Here is an 18,581-nt window from a genome sequence, read left to right on the forward strand (position 1 = left end):
TCAGAATTTTCAAACAAGGCATCGTGTCACTCCTGTCTTCTGTTAGTGGAGCAATAGTCCGAATTCTGAGTTCACATTAGGAACGTCACGGGTTCGAGTCCGGTCCAGGGCCTTACTCATGTGGCGTTTGCATATTATCCCACCGTAAAAAAACGGAATCAAAAGTTTATCACCGAGCCTATAAATGGCTGTGTATTCGTAGCCCTACCATTATCTTTTATACACACACATCATGCTTGGTCCTTAGACAAAGTTACCCTCTTCACTAGACTTGATGCACAATCAATGTTATTGGACATATTTTTGTATTTATTCATTATGCGCTGCCAGCTACAACAATGTTTTCTCTTTGCAACGACCACAACAAAGTTTGTTTTATTGTTTCTTTAAAACAATACAATGTTTTTTTTAAAGGGATCCGAGTCATTCATATATTGTACAAAAAACACTGTATAATAAAGTGAGTTTTCATTTCTTTGTGAATGTATATGTGAAATTATTGCACCTTAGTGGGTTTTATTTTTTCTAGCTATGCCTTTACCACTGATATGCATTTGTACTCCCAATAGCGTTTATTTTCTATATCTTATGACTCAACCGATAAATCCATGCCTTGAGTTTCCTTCGGTGTTTATTATTTAAAGCCATTATTATGTGAGCAATGCGCAATGATGGAAACTGAAGAATTGTGTAACTCATCCAGAAAAAAGGTATCAAAACATCTCTACTCACCTGCAGTATTGTCACATTATTTTATTTTGTCAAATAAGGAAAAAAAAAAAAAAACAGCATCACATTAAACTGCACAAAAAAGACCAAAATCATGCTAAGAATTTTATTCAAGTCAGTCTCAACTAAGTGATAAAAATGCTTTACCAATTTACAGAGCACTAAAAACACCTGTTGTATGCGTCATGACAGAAAAATGTCCAAATAGGCTGCAGCTACATGAGATCTCAATAGCTTCTAAGGGCAGTTTTCAATCTTGATGGTTATTCAATTTATTATGCAGGTAACCGGAAGTGGACAATAAGTGAGGAGAGTGTGAATGTTTTACTCCACAGCAATTATTCTTTTAGACAAAATTGTAACTATTGGAAAGCAAGGCTTTTTAAAAAAAAAAAGGTACATGGACCTCAACTGGAAAACGGCATTAAGTTAACTGGATCAAGACCAGATAATCAAAAACAAAATACAAAAAACAAAAAAAGTATAGACTCACAAATATGGACTTCAACCACTCACGCAGACAAGATGCCTTTTTGATGTTTTGTGGGCTTCACAAAATAAAGCCAAAAGATGTTGTTGGGACGACACATGATCCCCAAAGCAAGAACAACACAGCACGACTTAATCGTTTCCCAGATTTCCCAGAATCATTCAAGTTAAAACTCCGACAAGGCAAGCCCAGACAAACTTTTGGACAGAAGTGCTAAGAATGTGATCGTTCACTATACAGTTGTGTTCAAAATGATACTGCCTATAAAAAGGTGAGCTAAGTTGAAATTCCTTATAATAGTTTTTATTTCCATGAATTGGGGAAACAGCACATTATATTCTAAACCAAAACATAGAGAATGTATACTTTATGTACTTCACAGAGAAAAGTAATATTGGGCTGTTCAAACAAAATAGCAGTGTCTGCATCTTTTTACAAACGCAAATATTTACTGTATAAACTGAAAATTTTAAGGATTTAGCATTCCTGTGAATCACTAGACTACTACTTAATTGTATAATCACTATTTCTCACATCTGCTTCCTGTCTGTGAAGTCTGTGATTCCAGCCAGGATGACTTAACATCCCACAATCCTCTGCAATTGTTTGGTTTTGCCTCAGAAACAGCTTTTTTGATGTGACCCCACACGCTTTATACCAGATTCAGGTCCGGGGACAAGGGCTGGCCACTCCATAACTTTAAATTTGTGTTACGCAATAAATAGTCGCACCATAGTAAGAGAAACATATCGTGTTTACGCGATCATGCTTCATTGTCGTCTCAGTATACCATGGCTTGAATTGAGTGTTTGGGGGTCGTCTGAAAAACTGCAGCCTTTGGACTAAAAAAATACAGATTTTACCTTCATCAGTCGACAAAATGTTTCTCTACTTCTCATTAGACCAGTCGAGGTGTTCTTAGGCTAATTCTTCTTCAGGGTATTTGAGTTTTTTGGAGGGACTTTGCGGGGGTTCTTGTCAACAGGTTGGTTTCAAACTGGCGTTTCCTCACTGTCACAGCACACAGAGGAAACTTCAGACCGTCTTTGTCAACCCTGGAGTTTATCATTGGCTGCGTCTTTGCCATTCTGGCTATTTTGGGATTCATTTGGTCGTGTCCTGTGTTATTCCGCATTTCTCTGGTTTTGCTTTCCATTTTAAAGCATTGGAGATGTTTTAAGCTGAGCCAAAACATTTTCCCCTCTCGAAACAATGATTTAATGAAAGAACGCTGATCTTCTGAACAACTGATCATCACAATGTTCTTGTGTTTTCAGAGAGAAATACATGATCCACATCCTCAAAAATAAGGGCCCGCTGATTAACAGCTGTTTTTCCCCCACACTGCTATCATTTTTGAACATTCCCCTTTCAATTAATTATTCCATTGAACAGACTCGGGACAATGAAAATGATTTACTATGGTTATCATTTCTACCAAAAACAGTGATAGATTCTTTAAGTCATGGCGGACTGATATTATTTTGAACACAACTGTGCATATGGCATTAAAAGAAAAAAGACGGAGTTCAAGTGGTAGAAAGTAAATGGCAGTCAGAAGCAGGAAAGAGGATCCAGGACGAGCCGAGTGTTGTATAAAAGGAAAAGTACATTTCATAAATGAAAGAAGTTTGCACAAGGCCACAAACAATCACTCTAAGAAGCTTTCCTTGTTTTGCTGAGATAAATAAAAACGACCCAACAGTTTAAGAAAAAGGGGTTTCTGGTGTGATATCAATTTAGTACAAAACGTCCAAAACACGAAGAGTGACGTAACAGATACTGTAGGAATCACTGGGTGTGTTTGTGTGTATCGTGATGTAGTTGGGTCAGGAGCACTGCATAACATCAAACAGAGGCCACCATCTTTTAGCACTTGGTCCACTGCAGTGGGTTGGAAGGGTCTTTCAGCTTTCTACAGCAGGTGGTTCCAGATCTGCGGAGATGGAGTTGTCTGCCTCTTCGTATGCGTTTGTCTGGTTTTCATCTGGACTACCAGAACTTTCTCTAAAAGGCAAAAACAGTCAACAACAATGACGGGTTAGGGTTAGGGATAGAAACTACAACGACATCATGAAATGAAGAATTTCCCCCGAGGATTAATAAAGTATTTTCTATTCTATTCTCTCTCTTCTAAATTCTCCACATTTCTCACTTTTTTTCTTTTTCTTAAATACATCTAAACTACATGCAATTTTCTCAAGAATAAAGTGCAATCTGAAATCCTACAGGTCACAATGTTTCTCTTTAGATTAATGTGGGAAATAGCATGTCATTTCTCAACATTGAGGATTTTGATGACCTTTCGGAGTTGCATTTTCACAAACACAGCATAGTTTTGATGATACAGCCGGTTTGCTGGGGGTAATGTAGCCAGCTTCCACTGCTTCATCACTGATTCCTCAGTAACAAGCATCATTGCCACCTGCATCTCAGTTCTTGGTCTCAGTATTGTTAAGACCGCCACTCTAACTGGAGCCGCGCGACCCCCAGTGGACAATTTGGGAACTGCAGTTGCTTTTACTCAGAAATTACACTTTCAAATCTTCATTATCTTTCCACTTGCAGTATATAGTTCATCCTCATCCGCCCTGCTGTAAGGTGAATACTTAAGGTTATAAGCTGGAGAAAGTAGACATGGGTCACGAATAAGTCTTTGGACCCTGGCCTTTTTGCTTTCACTTGAAAAGGTCAAAATACAAATTTTGCCTCACTTTCCCCCTTAGAATTACCATTAATATACTAAATATGTCATGATTATCCTCCATCGTACATGTATTTTCACCTGAAATCACTTGAAAAGATTGCATGGTAAATGTTCACCTGTTTGGACTTGAAGTGTTGTCGTCATTGTTCTCCTCCTGTTTAGGTGATTTGGGTTTTTCATCCACCTCCAGATTTTTTTTCTGCTCTGACTCACCATTCACTGGAGTGGAATCTACAAAAATAAATATTCATATTCATTTCGGAGTGCAGGCAATCCTACACTAAACCTAGCATGATAATACATTTTAATTAATATCAAACACTGATTGCAAAATAAAACAAACAACTTTTCTTTTTTTTAACCTGCGTCGTGTGTCTCTTTTTCATCATTATCTGGTTCCTTGTTCTCCTCCTTAGGTTTAGCTGCCACCTCGCCCTTGCCCACAAAGCGAAGCTTTAACTTGTTGTAGACTTCACTGGCTTTTTCCATGACAGCAGCGCTGGCTTTATATCTCCGTATCTATAGAGTCAATGACAAGCACACATGACAGACATGGAAAATGGAGACCACAACAGCTAAAACTACATTTTCGCCCACAAAGTAATGAAACCAGCATGGATTAATAAGTGAACGTACGTTGTATCCTTTCACCGTATTTGAACTAAATCTGATTACCATAACTTTCTAAACATAATAGTTGGAAGATAAACATTCACTATACACCCCTCTCCACTTTAGCAATGATTGTTTTCTTGTCATAATGTGAGATGGACATTAAACCCTGCCCCATACAACCAATGAAAACGCACCTTTTTTAAAGTGGCAATCACTTCAGCATTCTTATGGAGGATCTGGCTGGTGACGGGTACGGCTTCCAGCTCCTCCAGTGCTTGTAGACATCGGTCAATGTCCTAGAAGGCATAAACACATGGAGATTGAGGTTTCCTACCAATGGTGGGAAAATGAACAGCGACGCTGTGTAACTTACTGGGTTGTCCACTTTGAGTGCAAACTTTATGTCTGTATGAAGTTTCTGTAGCCTTTCTTCTGGTGACGGTTCTGTAGACACATACAAACTGAATCACTTCTCTCTTTGATAGAAACAATAGACTTCAGTAAAAATCTCTGGAAGAGATGAATGACTGGACAATTGCAATGTCTATCAATCATTGAACTCCGGTCCCCGGGGGCTGGGGTCCTGCATGTTTTAGGTTTCTCCTCGTTGCAACACACGATTGTTCGCTATTGTTTTTTGTTTGTTTTTTTAACAAGCTTCATGATGAACCCAACATTAGATTGAGGTGCGCTGAGGAGAGGGAGACATCTAAACCATGCAGGCCTCGAGGCCTGCAGTCTGACATCCCTCTAGGTCCTCGAGTGACCTGCGCAAGAAACATGAACAAACCTTTTTTCTTTTCCACTTTCTTCTCAGGCACCCTTTCCGGTTTGCGTTTGGGCTTTTCAGGCTTTGACCTGCAACAAAGTCAACTCCGTGATCCTTCTGCGATATTTGATCAAGTGAATCTAATTACCGTGAAAAGTGAAGTCTGTTTCTCATTGTGTGCTCACCTTGCTCTGGACTTCTCTTCTGACCGTCTGGCTTTCTTTTCTTTTAGCTCTTTCTCTTTTCTTTCTTTTCTCTCCTTCTCTTTCTTTACTCTTGCCTTCTTCTGGCTGTCTAGCTTCTTTTGTGATTTTTTCGCCTGTATTTGGAAAAGGGGTGAGACGTTTCACAAGTAAGAAGTAGCTAGAGTCAGCTGGAAACAACATCAAAATGTCCTTGGAGGTGTCTTGTTTTTTTTTTAGAAGAGACTTACCTCAGCTGGCGGCGGAGAGTCAGAATCAGAGGGGGCGGGTATCGGTGGTGGAGGGGGTTTCTTGGATTTCTTCAATGGGTGATCATCGATACCTTCATCTGAGCTACTGCTGCTGTCACTGTCACTCCCCTTTTTAGCCTTGTCTTTGTCCTTTTTCTTTTTCTCCTCCTCCTCCTTCTCTCTCTCCCGTAGACGGCGCAATTCCTCTGCTTCCTCCTTTTTCCGGCGTTCTTCCAGCTCTCGTCTGCGTTCCTCGTCGCGCTTCTTCCATTCACTGATGCGGTCGGGTTCACTGTCGCTGGAAAAAAAACACACACAAAAAAAAAACCCAGTTGGACATCTTTTGCTGAGACGCGTGTCAAAATTTGTCTTCTGTGGAAATAGCCCGCTTATAAATGCTTAAAGAAAAGCAATACACCTGTCGCTGTCGGAGGACGATGAAGGTGCTCGCTTTGCAGGTGCAGGCTTGGGTTTCCGGGCACGAGGTTTTGGTGCCGGTTTCTCTGTATAATGGAGCAAATAAACGCTCAGCTGGAAAATAACTCGGTACTACAATTGTCGCAATAAAAGTCAAAGTTGTTTTTTTTCCACGACTATCTATGTGGATGACCGGGATCTGCGGTGACGGTTTACTTATCAAGTAAGCAAGACAGGAGGCGCACCTTTCTTGCGAGCATTCGGGCCTTTTTTAGGAGGTGGATCCGATTCGGATCCTGATCCGGACTTCGAGCCGGACTGTGATTCTGAACCAGACAGAGCGGGCCGAGGCTTCTCGTCTTCAGATTCACTGTCCACCACTTTCTTCTCGGAGCCTGAACCAGACTCGGATTCTGAAGCAGACGAAGCCTTATGCAACAAGGCATAGAGAAGACGATGAAGTTAGAGAAAGGGAAAGAGGAAAAGACTCATAGGACACTTCAATAATGGATAGAGTGAGAGAGCTCATGCATTACCTTCTTCTTCCCTCTGCCTCCAGCTTTCTTTCCACCTCGTCCACCAGATTTCTTCTCTGGAGTGAAATCCTGTTGAGCCGCATAAATGTTTAACACGTTTAACGGGCTTCTGCCCATCAGTCGACACTTCTCAGACATATATATGTGAGCCATTACCTGGTCACTGTTTTTTCCGGAGTCAGAATCTGAAGGTGTGGCTTCTGATTCAGAAGGCGATCCACTCTCTTCATCTCGATCACTGGACGAGCCACGAGCCTTTTTTGGAGGTGGAGGCCGCTTAAAAAAAAATTTAATAAAAAAAAAAAAAGAATGAGGAAAAATGGAAATAGAAAAATGTAACAGGTCTTTCTGACTTGAGATGAACAAACTCAGGCTGTGCAGACGACCTCAGTTAAACACACAAAGTTACACTCTTCTTACTGAATTGGTATCGAAGACATATAGATGGAAGTTGCAAAAATTCACGAGTGTTTTCTTCTTATTTTATCTAATCAGACATTGTTTTTTGAAGATACAAATGATAGTAACTATAAACTAAATCACTCAAGTTGTATAACTGACGGTGTCACTTAAATTCACGACACAACCAATAGCATCGTCCGCAGTTACCTTGGGAGCCTGCGACTTTCGTTTCACTCCTCCTCCCCTTTCTTGGTCTTCACTTCCAGAATCCGAGTCCACCTCACTACCCGAGTCAGCTTTCTGAGCAACTGTGGCATCTTCTTCATCATCATCCTCATCACTTCCTCCTCCTCCTCCTCCTCCTGCTCCTCCTCCTCCTCCTGCTCCTGCTCCTCCTCCTCCTCCTCCTCCTTCTGCATTGTTGCCTTCGCTGTCAGACGAGCTTGCCGGCTACAAACAAACCAGAATAAACGAGTCAAAAGCAGAAACAGCAAATGTGTTTATCATGTGTTTATAAGGAGGATGTTCACAGGTAGCAGGGTGACTTACCACAGGTGGGGCACTGTATGAGGCATGTGGATTGTTCTGGATCTCCCATAAACCTTCATTAAATCCCTTTCTTTTGTTGGGCTTTCCATAGCGTTCTCTGTACTTTTCATAGGCAAAAAGGTCCTTTGCTGCAAGGAATGCTCTGCAAAGCAAAGTGAGACTTCATCTTATTTAAAACCAATCAAAGATAAAATGTTTACATTGATCTTGAGCGTGGGCCAACTTCAAAGTTTAGGATTTGCCGTCTAGTGATGGATTATACCACAATACAGGTGCTAGCCTGTAAACAGACGGCGTGCGCTGATCAAATATGTCAACATATCAGTAAGAAAACAGTGAACCTCCAGTGAAAAGAACACGAACTGGATGACCGGTGACACGACACATAGATGTGTAGCTCTAGAAACGAGGACACTAACCATCCAAACCAGAAAAGCAAATGTTCCACAGTTGAGAGAAATTGCTTCAGTACGTTAATCTGCTTCAGATGGTGGTTTGATATGAAGTAGGTGGTGGCTGCCTAGTTTCATATGCGTTTTGTAGCAATAACAGTTCTTTATTCATGCTTTATCTTCTATACTTGCATATGTGTCTATTGCATTGTAAATAGGGGATTCTTAATACTGATTTATCCTTTTAGCAAGGAGAATAAAAAAAGCCACTGCTGTTTTTTTTTTTTTTTAAAGAACAAATACTGCACTTGATTATGAACACTTCACTATTGCATTGTAAGCATTAGAATATAATTTCATCTTTTTTTGCTCACGTTTCGTGTGTTCCAAAGAAGAAAATTGGGATTTTATTAGGAGGCGGTTTCACTGCTCCATCGGCCACGTCTTCAATCTGTAAACAGATAGGATTTGTAAAGAAAACACAATGGACACAGTCACATTATAATCCACAATTCAATCCGAGTGGGAAATATGTCGGAAGAAAATATCTTAAAAACCAAAACAATCTAGAGTACTGACAAACTCTTTTTCAATACATGCATGCGACTTGCAGTGAGCACGCATTTTGAGGGAGACACATCATGGAATTCAACAATAACTGTCGACTTTTTTTTTTTTTTTTTTCCTTTCACGTCTTTTCCAAAACAACAACGTAGCTCGGCTGCTGGACGTCTCCCTGTGGGTTTTAGGCCAATAGCAGCAGCAGCAGAAACAGCAGCAGCAGAAGCAGCAGCAGCAGCAGCATCTCCAGCAGACTGTCAGCCCTGCACTGTGCGGCCCTGCGCTGCGGCTGCTCCGCACACCACATATGAAGTTATGGTTCTGTGTTGGTAGTTAAGCTGCACACAGACACACAGAGAGGCTTCTCCACGCAGCAGTCAGTCGCATGAGGAGCAACCCCCTCCGCCCCTCCGACTGCCGCTTGCTTACTTACCCTGGCCGGCCAGTGGGGGTATCCCTTCATTTTAGCGAAGACCAGGTCTCCGGGTTGGAAGTTGTGCGGCATTGTCCCGCTCCCGCGTGCAGCCTGGACCTACAACGTCTTCGGATGCGCGGTATTTTCCGTGTCTCCCCGGGTGGGATGTTTTCAGGTCGACACGAAACCTGGAAACGATGGGGGTTAGCTCGCGGGCTAACAGTACACTAACCGCGAGAAGAGAGCGCCGCGTGAAGGTAGAGAAGGCGCACGAGGGACTTCCGGTGAGCCCGAACTGTCCGACTTCACAATAATACAAGAGATGCGCGACAGGCTTCATACCAATATTCTATTTCTTGAACCCTTTTTTTCAAAAAGGTAATATGTATGCTTTTGAGTCAGTAAACAAAGATTATGATTTCTTAATCAACAATATTCTCATCCTCGGAACATTTTAAACTACACAAATGCAAATACAGTACATGATGAAGGCGTTTCTCTTCTTCACTCAAGCCCTTTAAAAATTAAGATTAAAAATGCAATAAACCTATTCAATTTGATCAAATATTACGATCTAGAAAGAAAGCCCTCGATTTATGTATTGCTTTGGAGGTTTTTTTTCCCTGTGTTGATTGTGTTTCATTTTCAGACTGCATTTCATATAATTGTTCAAGAACTGCCTTTTCTAATAGATATGTATATATATTTGATTCACTTCACTTGACTTCACTGTAAACACCTGTTTTTTTCCTTTGTGAGGATTGTGTTACAGAATATTTGTTAAGTGACTTTGTCAATTATAAAAGAGAAAACAAACCTAAAAAAATAATTCACAGGAGAGGAGCAAGAAGAAGAAGAAGAAGGAAGTGTTTTTTCTAGTCTTATACATTTCTACATATTTACATTACACATGGTACCTCAAAAAACTGTCGAGTATTTTTGCCATGGTTGTTAATTTGAATATGAAGCTTTTAGGGCAAATTGGTGATTTCAAGTGACGAGATTAGTACTTATTTAGCAGTTTGATTATGCCCTTTCTATGGCGTTCCTATTAATAGTAGGCAGTTATGTAAAGCGGTTGATTTTATTCTTTTGAGTGCATTATGGGTGGATGTCAGACAGGAAGTACAGTGTTGTGTTATTTAGAGACACTTCACTGATCCGGATGAAGCGCACAGATCGATTTAACCCGATTCGACGGTTTCCACGGAAATCCCGCCTCCTCTCCCTTCTGATTGGCTGACGCCACATCACTTTCCTTCTCGTCCAATCGCTGGAGGCAATGTGGAAGGCTGCATTGACCTCCCCCCTCACTCACCTCTACTGCGAAGCCATGTTTCGGTCTCTGAAGCACGTCCAGCGGGTGAGCGGCACCCTCCTGAGTTTGCAAAGACTCACCGTGAACTCTAAAGTCATCCTCTGCACGTCCAGAATGGCCAGCTCGCATTTCAGGGTGGAGCGGGACACGTTCGGTGAGCTGAAGGTCCCAGCTGACAAGTACTACGGTGCCCAGACTGTGAGATCCACCATGAACTTCAAGATAGGAGGACCGAGTGAGAGAATGCCAATCCAAGTCATCAAGGCCTTCGGGATCCTGAAGAAAGCAGCTGCAGAGGTAAACAAAGACTACGGCCTCAGTCCAAAGATCGCGGATGCCATTGTCCAGGCTGCAGAGGAGGTCTCAGCTGGGAAACTGGATGATCATTTCCCTCTGGTGGTGTGGCAGACTGGATCTGGAACTCAGACCAACATGAACGTCAATGAGGTGATCAGCAACAGAGCCATTGAGATCCTGGGGGGACAGCTGGGCTCCAAAGACCCAGTTCACCCAAATGACCATGTCAACAAGAGTCAGAGCTCCAATGACACCTTCCCCACTGCCATGCACATCGCAGCAGCCACAGAGGTCCACCACGTCCTGCTGCCCGGCCTGCAGACCCTGCACGACGCTCTGGCTGCCAAAGCTGAAGAGTTCAAAGATATCATCAAAATTGGACGCACACACACTCAGGATGCTGTGCCGCTCTCCCTCGGACAGGAGTTTGGGGGTTACGTCCAGCAGGTGAAGTACAGCATAGAGAGAGTGAAGACTTCCATGCCCAGAGTGTATGAGCTGGCGGCAGGAGGCACGGCGGTGGGAACAGGACTGAACACCCGCATCGGTTTTGCTGAGAAAGTGGCTTCCACTGTTGCTACTCTCACCGGCCTGCCATTTGTGACCGCCCCCAACAAGTTTGAAGCCCTGGCTGCTCACGACGCCCTGGTGGAGCTGAGTGGGTCCCTGAACACAGTGGCTGTTAGCATGATGAAGATCGCCAACGACATCCGCTTCCTGGGGTCGGGACCACGCTCTGGTCTGGGAGAGCTCATCCTGCCGGAGAACGAGCCAGGCAGCAGCATCATGCCCGGCAAAGTGAACCCCACCCAGTGTGAGGCCATGACCATGGTGGCGGCGCAGGTGATGGGAAACCACGTGGCGGTCACGGTCGGAGGCAGCAACGGACACTTTGAGCTCAACGTGTTCAAGCCCATGATCATCAAGAACGTGCTAAACTCGGCGCAGCTGCTCGGCGACGCGTCCATGTCCTTCACCAACAACTGCGTGGTGGGCATCCAGGCCAACACCGAGAGGATCAACAAGCTCATGAGCGAGTCGCTCATGCTGGTCACTGCGCTCAATCCTCACATCGGGTACGACAAAGCGGCCGCCATCGCCAAGACGGCTCACAAGAAAGGCTCCACGCTGAAGGCCATGGCTGTGGAGCTGGGCTACCTGACGGAGGAGGAGTTTGACCAGTGGGTGAAGCCCAGTGAGATGCTGGGGCCAAAATGAACGCTGACAACCAAAGAAATACCACAGAACAGAGACAATGCCTTTTCTACTTTGAGAAAAGTGTATTTCTAAATTAAAGCTTTGAACTGTATGGGCAAGACCATTTTTTGAACATCAAATAAAACGATGACAAAGCTTCAGCCTTGTTTGGTGCAACTTTTTATTCAGTGTTTTATATACAAGCCTGCACTGTTTGTGATTTGTTAGTGCTGTTCAGCTCTTAGCTGACACGTCTGACATGATATCTGGTGTTACACACCTTCATTTTGTCCAATAAAGCTATATAGTCAGTTTATCGGTGGTTACAACTGTTGCAGAAATACAGAATATAGCTTCACAGACATGCTTTGGTCTTTTTTTTTTTTTTTTTTGATTAAAATAGTTTCAATGTTTTCACTGTTCCATTCAAATTCATCAAATATACACTTCTACAATTTGTGTGTGTGTGTGTGTGTGTGTGTGTGTGTGTGTGTGTGTGTGTGTGTGTGCCGCTTAAGCAGTGCCCCCAGTTCAATAAATGATGTGATAAAGCAAAATGTATTCTGATTCTGGTTACTCTCTATGTGTTACACACGGGAACAAACAAATGTACAAGAGTCTGATTATCAGGACAGAACGGTGTATTTATACATACTCTTTACTGTGAACATGTGCCAAAACAAAACACAGGATGCTGCTTGAATAACATTTTAATTGTAAATACACGAAACGAGAAAACAAATCCACATTTGAAAAAGGCTGCTCCTGCTCTATTTGGTCCAGCTGACCTTGGGAATATCGTAATGCTCCGTCAGGGTGTCCAGGTGACGATTGAAATCCTGATAACAGACAAAATCAATTCATTTGTTAACTGAAACATTAAGCTTCTCTTTATCAATCAGCAAATGCTCAAAATACATTATGCTTAGTTTATAAAGTTGTACATCTATATTTTGCATGCTGATAATAAAGAATGCAGTTTGTGAGATGTCAGGTGCTGCGCCAACAACAGTGTCATGTTGGATGATATTTACCTCAACTCGGAGTTTGTGTGTCTTTGATGCTTTGTTTAAAATCCGTTCCATTTGCTGCGGGAAACAAGGAAATTATTACAAAACAAATCGTATCAGTGGCTATGAGATTTTCAAACACCATTCATCAGTAGAACCATTCCTCCACCATGTTAAGTTGGTTTATCGTTTGTGCTCCACAGTTCATTACTTTGCACAATTCAGAATTCCATGGAATGCCCTTGGTCTTTTAACAATTATTGCTCAGCAGGGTGTGATAAATAACAAGCTAAAGTGATGAAACATAATCAAGACTGGATTAGAAATTGTACACAAAGCAAATAGGACTGAGCTTTCTCTTAAGTAAAGAAACAAGGCTGTTCACAACTAATCAGTTCTGACCAAACATCAATGTTCAACTGAGAACAAGTTAATAATCTACTAAACACACTTCTATAGTATAGAGTTTCTGTCTGGAAGGAGTGTTGGTGGTGACAAAACACAACCTGCATTTAATATAACTAATATCTTAAATGTTAACTGTTCTTACAATGGCTACTTCAAATCTCAATAAAACTGTTAATCGTGTTTGATAGTGTCACCCAAGATGTATTACAGTGGGGTTCAACATCAGCAGCGAGTTATCCTCCATCCCGCAACACCCCACTCAAATGAAATAGTCATCATCAACTTCTGTAGCACATTATTGATGAATTTTAAGCAATATAGCAAATGGTACCTCTGTGACAACAGGGAGAACCCCCCACTAACAAAGTAGGAAAACTACTGTCACCCTCAAAAAGCACTGGGCAGCAACAACTCACCCTCTTCTCTTGCATCTTGTCAAAGGCAATTTGAGCTGGTGTCCTTTTGTCAAGATAGGCCTTCTTAGTTTGGACCTCTTCTTCATTTTGAGTGCTGACGACCTGCTCCATGCGATGCTTGCTCTCTTTATCCTTTTTCTTCTTCCTAAAAAAGAAGACAGTCAAGAAGAAAAAAAAATCACTTCCGTTGCATGAAATGTCGACGATCTATACGTATAAACGTATAGATCAAGGTGTATGTTCGTATAATGCCTTCAATAACATACTAAATTTGTATGATTTAGATTTTTAAAAAGTTTAAACTAAACTTTAGGGGGGGGGGGGGGGGGGGGGCAGACAACAGCCTCCTCCTGAATGTCAGCAAGACCAAGGAGCTGATTGTGGATTACAGCAAGAAGCAGCAGAGGGCAGACCACCCACTCAGGATCAGCTGACCGAGGTGGAGAGAGTGGAGAGCTTCAAGAACCTACCTGGGTGTCAACATGACACAGGACCTGTTATGGTCCTGTCACATCAACACCTGGTGATGAAGCTCGACACCATCTGTAACACCTCAGATTTCTGAGGGACTTTAAACTCCCTCTTAAGGTGATCAGAAACTTTTACACTTTGGCTGGGAGTGTCGTCACCTGGATGGGCAGCAGCACCCGGCAGGACTTCCTGGTCCTGAGGAGAGTAGTCCGCTCTATTTAGCTTTCGTGTGCCTTAATTTTCTATCTTATTATTAATACTGCAATGTAGTGTGCTATTTTTTATTATTTCCACCCTTCCACCCTATAAAACCTGTTGTTTTGGTGCAGAACATGTACTCCAAGCATTCCACTGCAAATTATACAAGTTTAATTGTTGCGTGTGTAAATAAAGGACTTGACTTGGTTCATTAGTTGGTTAACGTGTGCCAGCATAACTGTTAACTCCGTATTGTACAAAACGTTGCTGCTCATCACGAATTTCCACAAATCAAGCAGTGATCTCACTCACTCACTACTAGAAAAAGGCAATAGGAGCAGCGTGTTGTTAGCATAACAGCTAACTTTAGCTTCGTTTCGTTTGCTTGCGAAGGCAGACAGACGATTGAATTCAAACTGTAAACAAGCGTTACGGCTCCTACACTTACTTTTTACCGGCTGAAATGTCCCCAACACCTTTCAGTTTCAGGGCACTCTTCTGAACACCGCTGTACTCAGACATTTTCGTCAAACTCTCGTCTGTATTTTTCTTACGCCACTTCTTCTTCTTCCTCTACGCGTTGCGTCTCTTCTTCTTCTGGGACGGCGGTGACACACCAGCGCACCGAGCGCATTTACCGACACCGTCTGGTTTGTATGGAAGCGTATTGCGTTCACATGAAAAAATTTAAAGCGACTCTGGTTTTCTCAATTAATGACATAATTATCAGAGAAAAAAATCATTATAAAAACAAATGTGGCTCTATTTTTCTGAATTTATGAGATATTGGTTTTCTGAAAAAAGACAAAAATCGGATTTGTTAATAGAGAAACTTATCTCATAATTATGGACAGGTGGGGCATTCTGGTGCATTTACAAGCTAATTTTTAAGATTTGTAATTCATTAAGAATTGGCACAGTGGTGCTTATTTATATGGAGTTTGAAAATTGTTCTTTTCTCTGTGTTATTTTAGCTGTCAGACGTGTCCTAGTGCTGCCACCGTGCGGATTCAATTGAAACTGCGCCCCTTCTGCAGTTTGCCCTCCGATCCGCACAGCGGCAGCAGCGTCTCCCTCTCATTCAAAGCCACAAACAGGATGCGGAAGCTGCACGAGCGATGAAAGTCAAACTGTAGCATGGTCTGCTCGGTTATTTAGGTAACCCAAAACATTACAGTGAAATATGTTTGCGTTTAGTTTATTTCGTGTCACTTCGTTATCTAAATGTGTGAGTAGTAAGTCCACCTCGCTGCTGTGCAGGACGAGCATCGTCCACAGGGGACAGACGTGCGGATATGCGAAGAAAGTTGGTAAGTAAAAAGGACATGTAATGATAACTATGGACGGTGCAGCACTGAAATCTGCAATACTTTACAAAAAAAGTAAGACGTATGATTGCATATTAAAATGGCAAGCTTACCACACACGTTTTGCAAATCACTGTTAGACATTTCTTCCGAGTCAAACTTGTTTATCTTTTTCAGACAGCTAATTCATTTCACATTATTTTGGAAAGTGTGCTTGATTTTAACCATATTTTGCATTTCACTGTTATTATTGACGCAATAAATGTGTGCCTTACTTTCAGCGTCCAAAGGAAAGGGTAAAGGTATGATGAAAGAGGAGTTAAAAGGGCCAGAGGTGTGCAAAGATCCTGTCAGGCTCACGTCTCATGCAGTTGGAGTCAACATCCTTAAGCAAGGCGACGACCCCAAGCTAAAGCCTCCCGAGGAATATCCTGAGTGGTGAGAAAATACATTTCTTTCGAGAGTTAGTCACCAGTTTTGTTTTATTATTGCATTTGGGTCCTCCTCAATACTACACGTTTGTAGCCTGGTTTGTTTTAGGAAGAACACAGTTGATTAAAAATCAACAATCACCAGCCACTTAATAAGGGGCACCCATTCCATCTTATGTGATTCAGCCATCCAACAAATTCTGCCTTTACAATTGTAATACCTTAGTTTTCTAATTTGCCCACATGCTAATTCTTTAGGCTGTATGGCGAATTGTTGTCAAGTTGGACTGCATTGTATTGGGAGATGTTCAATATTCTGCCTCTTCTATGTATGTTGAAGGGTTTTGTCAAATTGTTAGCAATATTTTCAGTAAAATGCACACTGATGCGCCGTCACACAAGAAAAGTGACACCGATAACGCCAGACATTATTACCTCTTTTTGAGGTCCAAAATTGTGGATAGTTGAAGATCGAATTCGATTGTAGACATGTACCTTATAAAGTAGCGACTGATTATGTTATAGGGTAAGACCAGTAATTGTTCTGTGTTCATTATCGCTCTGGTTCCGTCCACACAAATAGAGCAAATGCATTTCAAATATGGTGCTTCACGTTGGAGCGGTGCTCGAGACTACAGCATCAAAAAGAGAGCCCAATGTGTACAGTTGTACTGGCGGTACTGACAGAAATCTGCTTTCCCTTTTTCATCACCTGCTCAGGTTGTTCCAGCTGAACCTGGGATTGCCCAAAATGTTGCACGAGCTGGACTCAGACACTTGGGAGTATTGGAAACGCCTGAGGAAGGAAAACATTTGGCGCCACAACAGATTACATAAAGGGAAGAAGTTCTAAGCCTTCACCGTCCTGACAGAGTGCTTCTTTCTGTACGGCTTCACACTCTGGACTGAGCTGATGTCAACTTCCGGAATAACACTTTTCGATGACTCTGCCACATAGCATTTATCATTATAAGAATCATGCCGTGTGTTCACTGGCATTTTTGCTCTCTTGTGGCGACATGTGAAAAGTAAGAATAATCTTCAGGAAACTCCTCACTGGTCTTGTAAAGGACAGGAGGCGGGTGCCATCCTAAGTGTGAGATTAGAGAATTAAAATGTGTTTTCCTCCAACATAGTGTCAGTTAAACCCTCCCATCATCTCTCAGCAAAACACGGACATCTTAGGATATTGGTAAATAAAAGAAAGCTCCCTGGAGCCAGGAGTGAAGATTATCTCCTCATTGGGTCTCATTTTTAACATCTCAGGAGATTCCAAACACATTACATGAGAGGGTTTCAACAGTCCAAGGGACTTCAGTTTCACTTGGAAAAAGTAGTTTCTGTTTCACATCATGTCTGGAAAAGCAGATTACGGAATAACTATTGAGTTGAGCATGGCTTAGAGGTACAACAGGTTGTAATGTCACAATTGTTCCCTTTTTTAACGTCTAAATATGTTTTTCACTGCATTTATTGTTTAAGTTACAAAAACAAGCAACTCGTTTTTTGACATTGACTATGGAATTTAATGATATGATCCCAACGGCTTCCAAAACGTCAGTGAAACTGAGAAAAGATCATGTGGTTGATTGTCCCAAACTTGGTCTGAGGTGCTTTACTCCAAATAACCCACATTACACCACCTCATGATAGAAGCAGGTTTAATGCCTCTTGTAATTGTAATGAGAGGAAAACAAACTGATATGATTGAAAACTCACTTTCACTGTTTATTACTTCTCATAATTATTGCAAATAAATATGAATCATTTGCAAAGTGTTGATTGTGACTCAGTTTTAATTGATTTGATGAACAACAAAGGGTTTCTCATAATTGCAGCAAACTGCATTACCAAATCTGGGCTTTTATTTTTATAAGTCTTTTGAAAAGTTTAGGTCAAGATTGACTGCAGGACGCTGAACAGTGGTTAGTGAGAAGATTGCGGGTTCAAATCTGTGCCGGGCCTTTCTGTGTAGAGTTTGCATGATCCCCCAAGCATGTATGGATTTTCTCCAGGTATTCTCCCCCCCTCACCGTCTGTGAGGTTAATGAACGGGACCACAGTCACACAATTTGACAACATACACACACAGTTAAAAAACATTTAAATCATGAAATGAAACAGCCCTATAAGCATAAAGTCAAAAAGTAATATATATATATATATAAAATGATTATTAACAGAGTGACCATGTTATTTTTATTTTGAAAAGTGGGGTCTCAAGGTTAAACATTAGTAAGGTTTACTCAAAGACGTCTTAGGATTTTAATATTTTCAAAATATGGCTCTTCATGTAGAGGTGACTCGCCATGCTCAATATATATATAACTTCTTTTTACATCATCTCTTTTCTGCAATCAGTGGTGTGAAGATAACCTAAAGATCTTTTAATTAAATAGTGCATCTTGCGTCTTAGAAACTCCAGTGTCAACACAATATTTATCATCCTATTTTCAATGTGAAACATAACCACGCTCAAAGATTTTAACACACAAAAAATGACTACGTTTTTG

The 18,581-nt window shown here is 41.6% G+C and overlaps 4 protein-coding genes across 4 annotated transcripts; 2 read left to right on the forward strand and 2 right to left on the reverse strand.

The window, feature by feature from the left end:
* Window positions 1–734: 734 nt before the first annotated feature.
* On the reverse strand, window positions 735–9,283 carry hdgfl2 (HDGF like 2). The gene is made up of 16 exons (XM_080472681.1): window positions 9,034–9,283; window positions 8,414–8,490; window positions 7,648–7,789; window positions 7,306–7,548; window positions 6,853–6,972; window positions 6,697–6,765; window positions 6,406–6,589; window positions 6,162–6,246; window positions 5,744–6,041; window positions 5,496–5,629; window positions 5,332–5,399; window positions 4,915–4,985; window positions 4,736–4,837; window positions 4,289–4,445; window positions 4,043–4,157; window positions 735–3,226 (listed from the first exon to the last, which is right to left on the reverse strand). The coding sequence occupies exons 1-16, from the start codon at window positions 9,103–9,105 to the stop codon at window positions 3,127–3,129; spliced, it is 2,037 nt and encodes a 678-aa protein (XP_080328807.1). The 5' UTR covers window positions 9,106–9,283; the 3' UTR covers window positions 735–3,126.
* A 1,019-nt stretch (window positions 9,284–10,302) lies between these two features.
* On the forward strand, window positions 10,303–11,988 carry fh (fumarate hydratase). The gene has a single exon (XM_080472682.1). The coding sequence runs from the start codon at window positions 10,349–10,351 to the stop codon at window positions 11,846–11,848; it is 1,500 nt and encodes a 499-aa protein (XP_080328808.1). The 5' UTR covers window positions 10,303–10,348; the 3' UTR covers window positions 11,849–11,988.
* A 533-nt stretch (window positions 11,989–12,521) lies between these two features.
* Window positions 12,522–14,929, reverse strand: fam32a (family with sequence similarity 32 member A). Its single transcript, XM_080472683.1, has 4 exons — window positions 14,779–14,929; window positions 13,662–13,806; window positions 12,862–12,915; window positions 12,522–12,666 (listed from the first exon to the last, which is right to left on the reverse strand). The coding sequence occupies exons 1-4, from the start codon at window positions 14,850–14,852 to the stop codon at window positions 12,598–12,600; spliced, it is 342 nt and encodes a 113-aa protein (XP_080328809.1). The 5' UTR covers window positions 14,853–14,929; the 3' UTR covers window positions 12,522–12,597.
* Window positions 14,930–15,425: 496 nt separating this feature from the next.
* Window positions 15,426–17,848, forward strand: mrpl54 (mitochondrial ribosomal protein L54). The gene is made up of 4 exons (XM_080474086.1): window positions 15,426–15,488; window positions 15,591–15,640; window positions 15,919–16,075; window positions 16,789–17,848. Exons 3-4 carry the CDS (start codon window positions 15,942–15,944, stop codon window positions 16,919–16,921), a joined length of 267 nt encoding a protein of 88 aa, XP_080330212.1. The 5' UTR covers window positions 15,426–15,488; window positions 15,591–15,640; window positions 15,919–15,941; the 3' UTR covers window positions 16,922–17,848.
* Window positions 17,849–18,581: the final 733 nt, after the last annotated feature.

The sequence above is a fragment of the Lipophrys pholis genome, assembly GCF_963383615.2.
Source record: "Lipophrys pholis genome assembly, chromosome: 10".
Lineage (NCBI taxonomy): Eukaryota > Metazoa > Chordata > Actinopteri > Blenniiformes > Blenniidae > Lipophrys > Lipophrys pholis.

Bases quoted from the DNA above. Each gene is read 5' to 3' on its own strand.
- fam32a (XM_080472683.1), bottom strand. From the start codon at position 14,852: ATGTCTGAGTACAGCGGTGTTCAGAAGAGTGCCCTGAAACTGAAAGGT. The intron at 13,807-14,778 runs GTAAGTGTAGGA...CTTCTTTTTTAG, and splicing joins GACATTTCAGCCGGTAAAAA to GAAGAAGAAAAAGGATAAAG. The intron at 12,916-13,661 runs GTGAGTTGTTGC...TGTTTCCCGCAG, and splicing joins ACAAGATGCAAGAGAAGAGG to CAAATGGAACGGATTTTAAA.
- mrpl54 (XM_080474086.1), top strand. From the start codon at position 15,942: ATGATGAAAGAGGAGTTAAAAGGGCCAGAGGTGTGCAAAGATCCTGTC. The intron at 16,076-16,788 runs GTGAGAAAATAC...TCACCTGCTCAG, and splicing joins CCCGAGGAATATCCTGAGTG to GTTGTTCCAGCTGAACCTGG.
- fh (XM_080472682.1), top strand. From the start codon at position 10,349: ATGTTTCGGTCTCTGAAGCACGTCCAGCGGGTGAGCGGCACCCTCCTG.
- hdgfl2 (XM_080472681.1), bottom strand. From the start codon at position 9,105: ATGCCGCACAACTTCCAACCCGGAGACCTGGTCTTCGCTAAAATGAAG. The intron at 6,973-7,305 runs GTAACTGCGGAC...TTTTTTTTTAAG, and splicing joins GAAAGTCGCAGGCTCCCAAG to CGGCCTCCACCTCCAAAAAA. The intron at 6,590-6,696 runs GTAATGCATGAG...TTGTTGCATAAG, and splicing joins GAGGCAGAGGGAAGAAGAAG to GCTTCGTCTGCTTCAGAATC.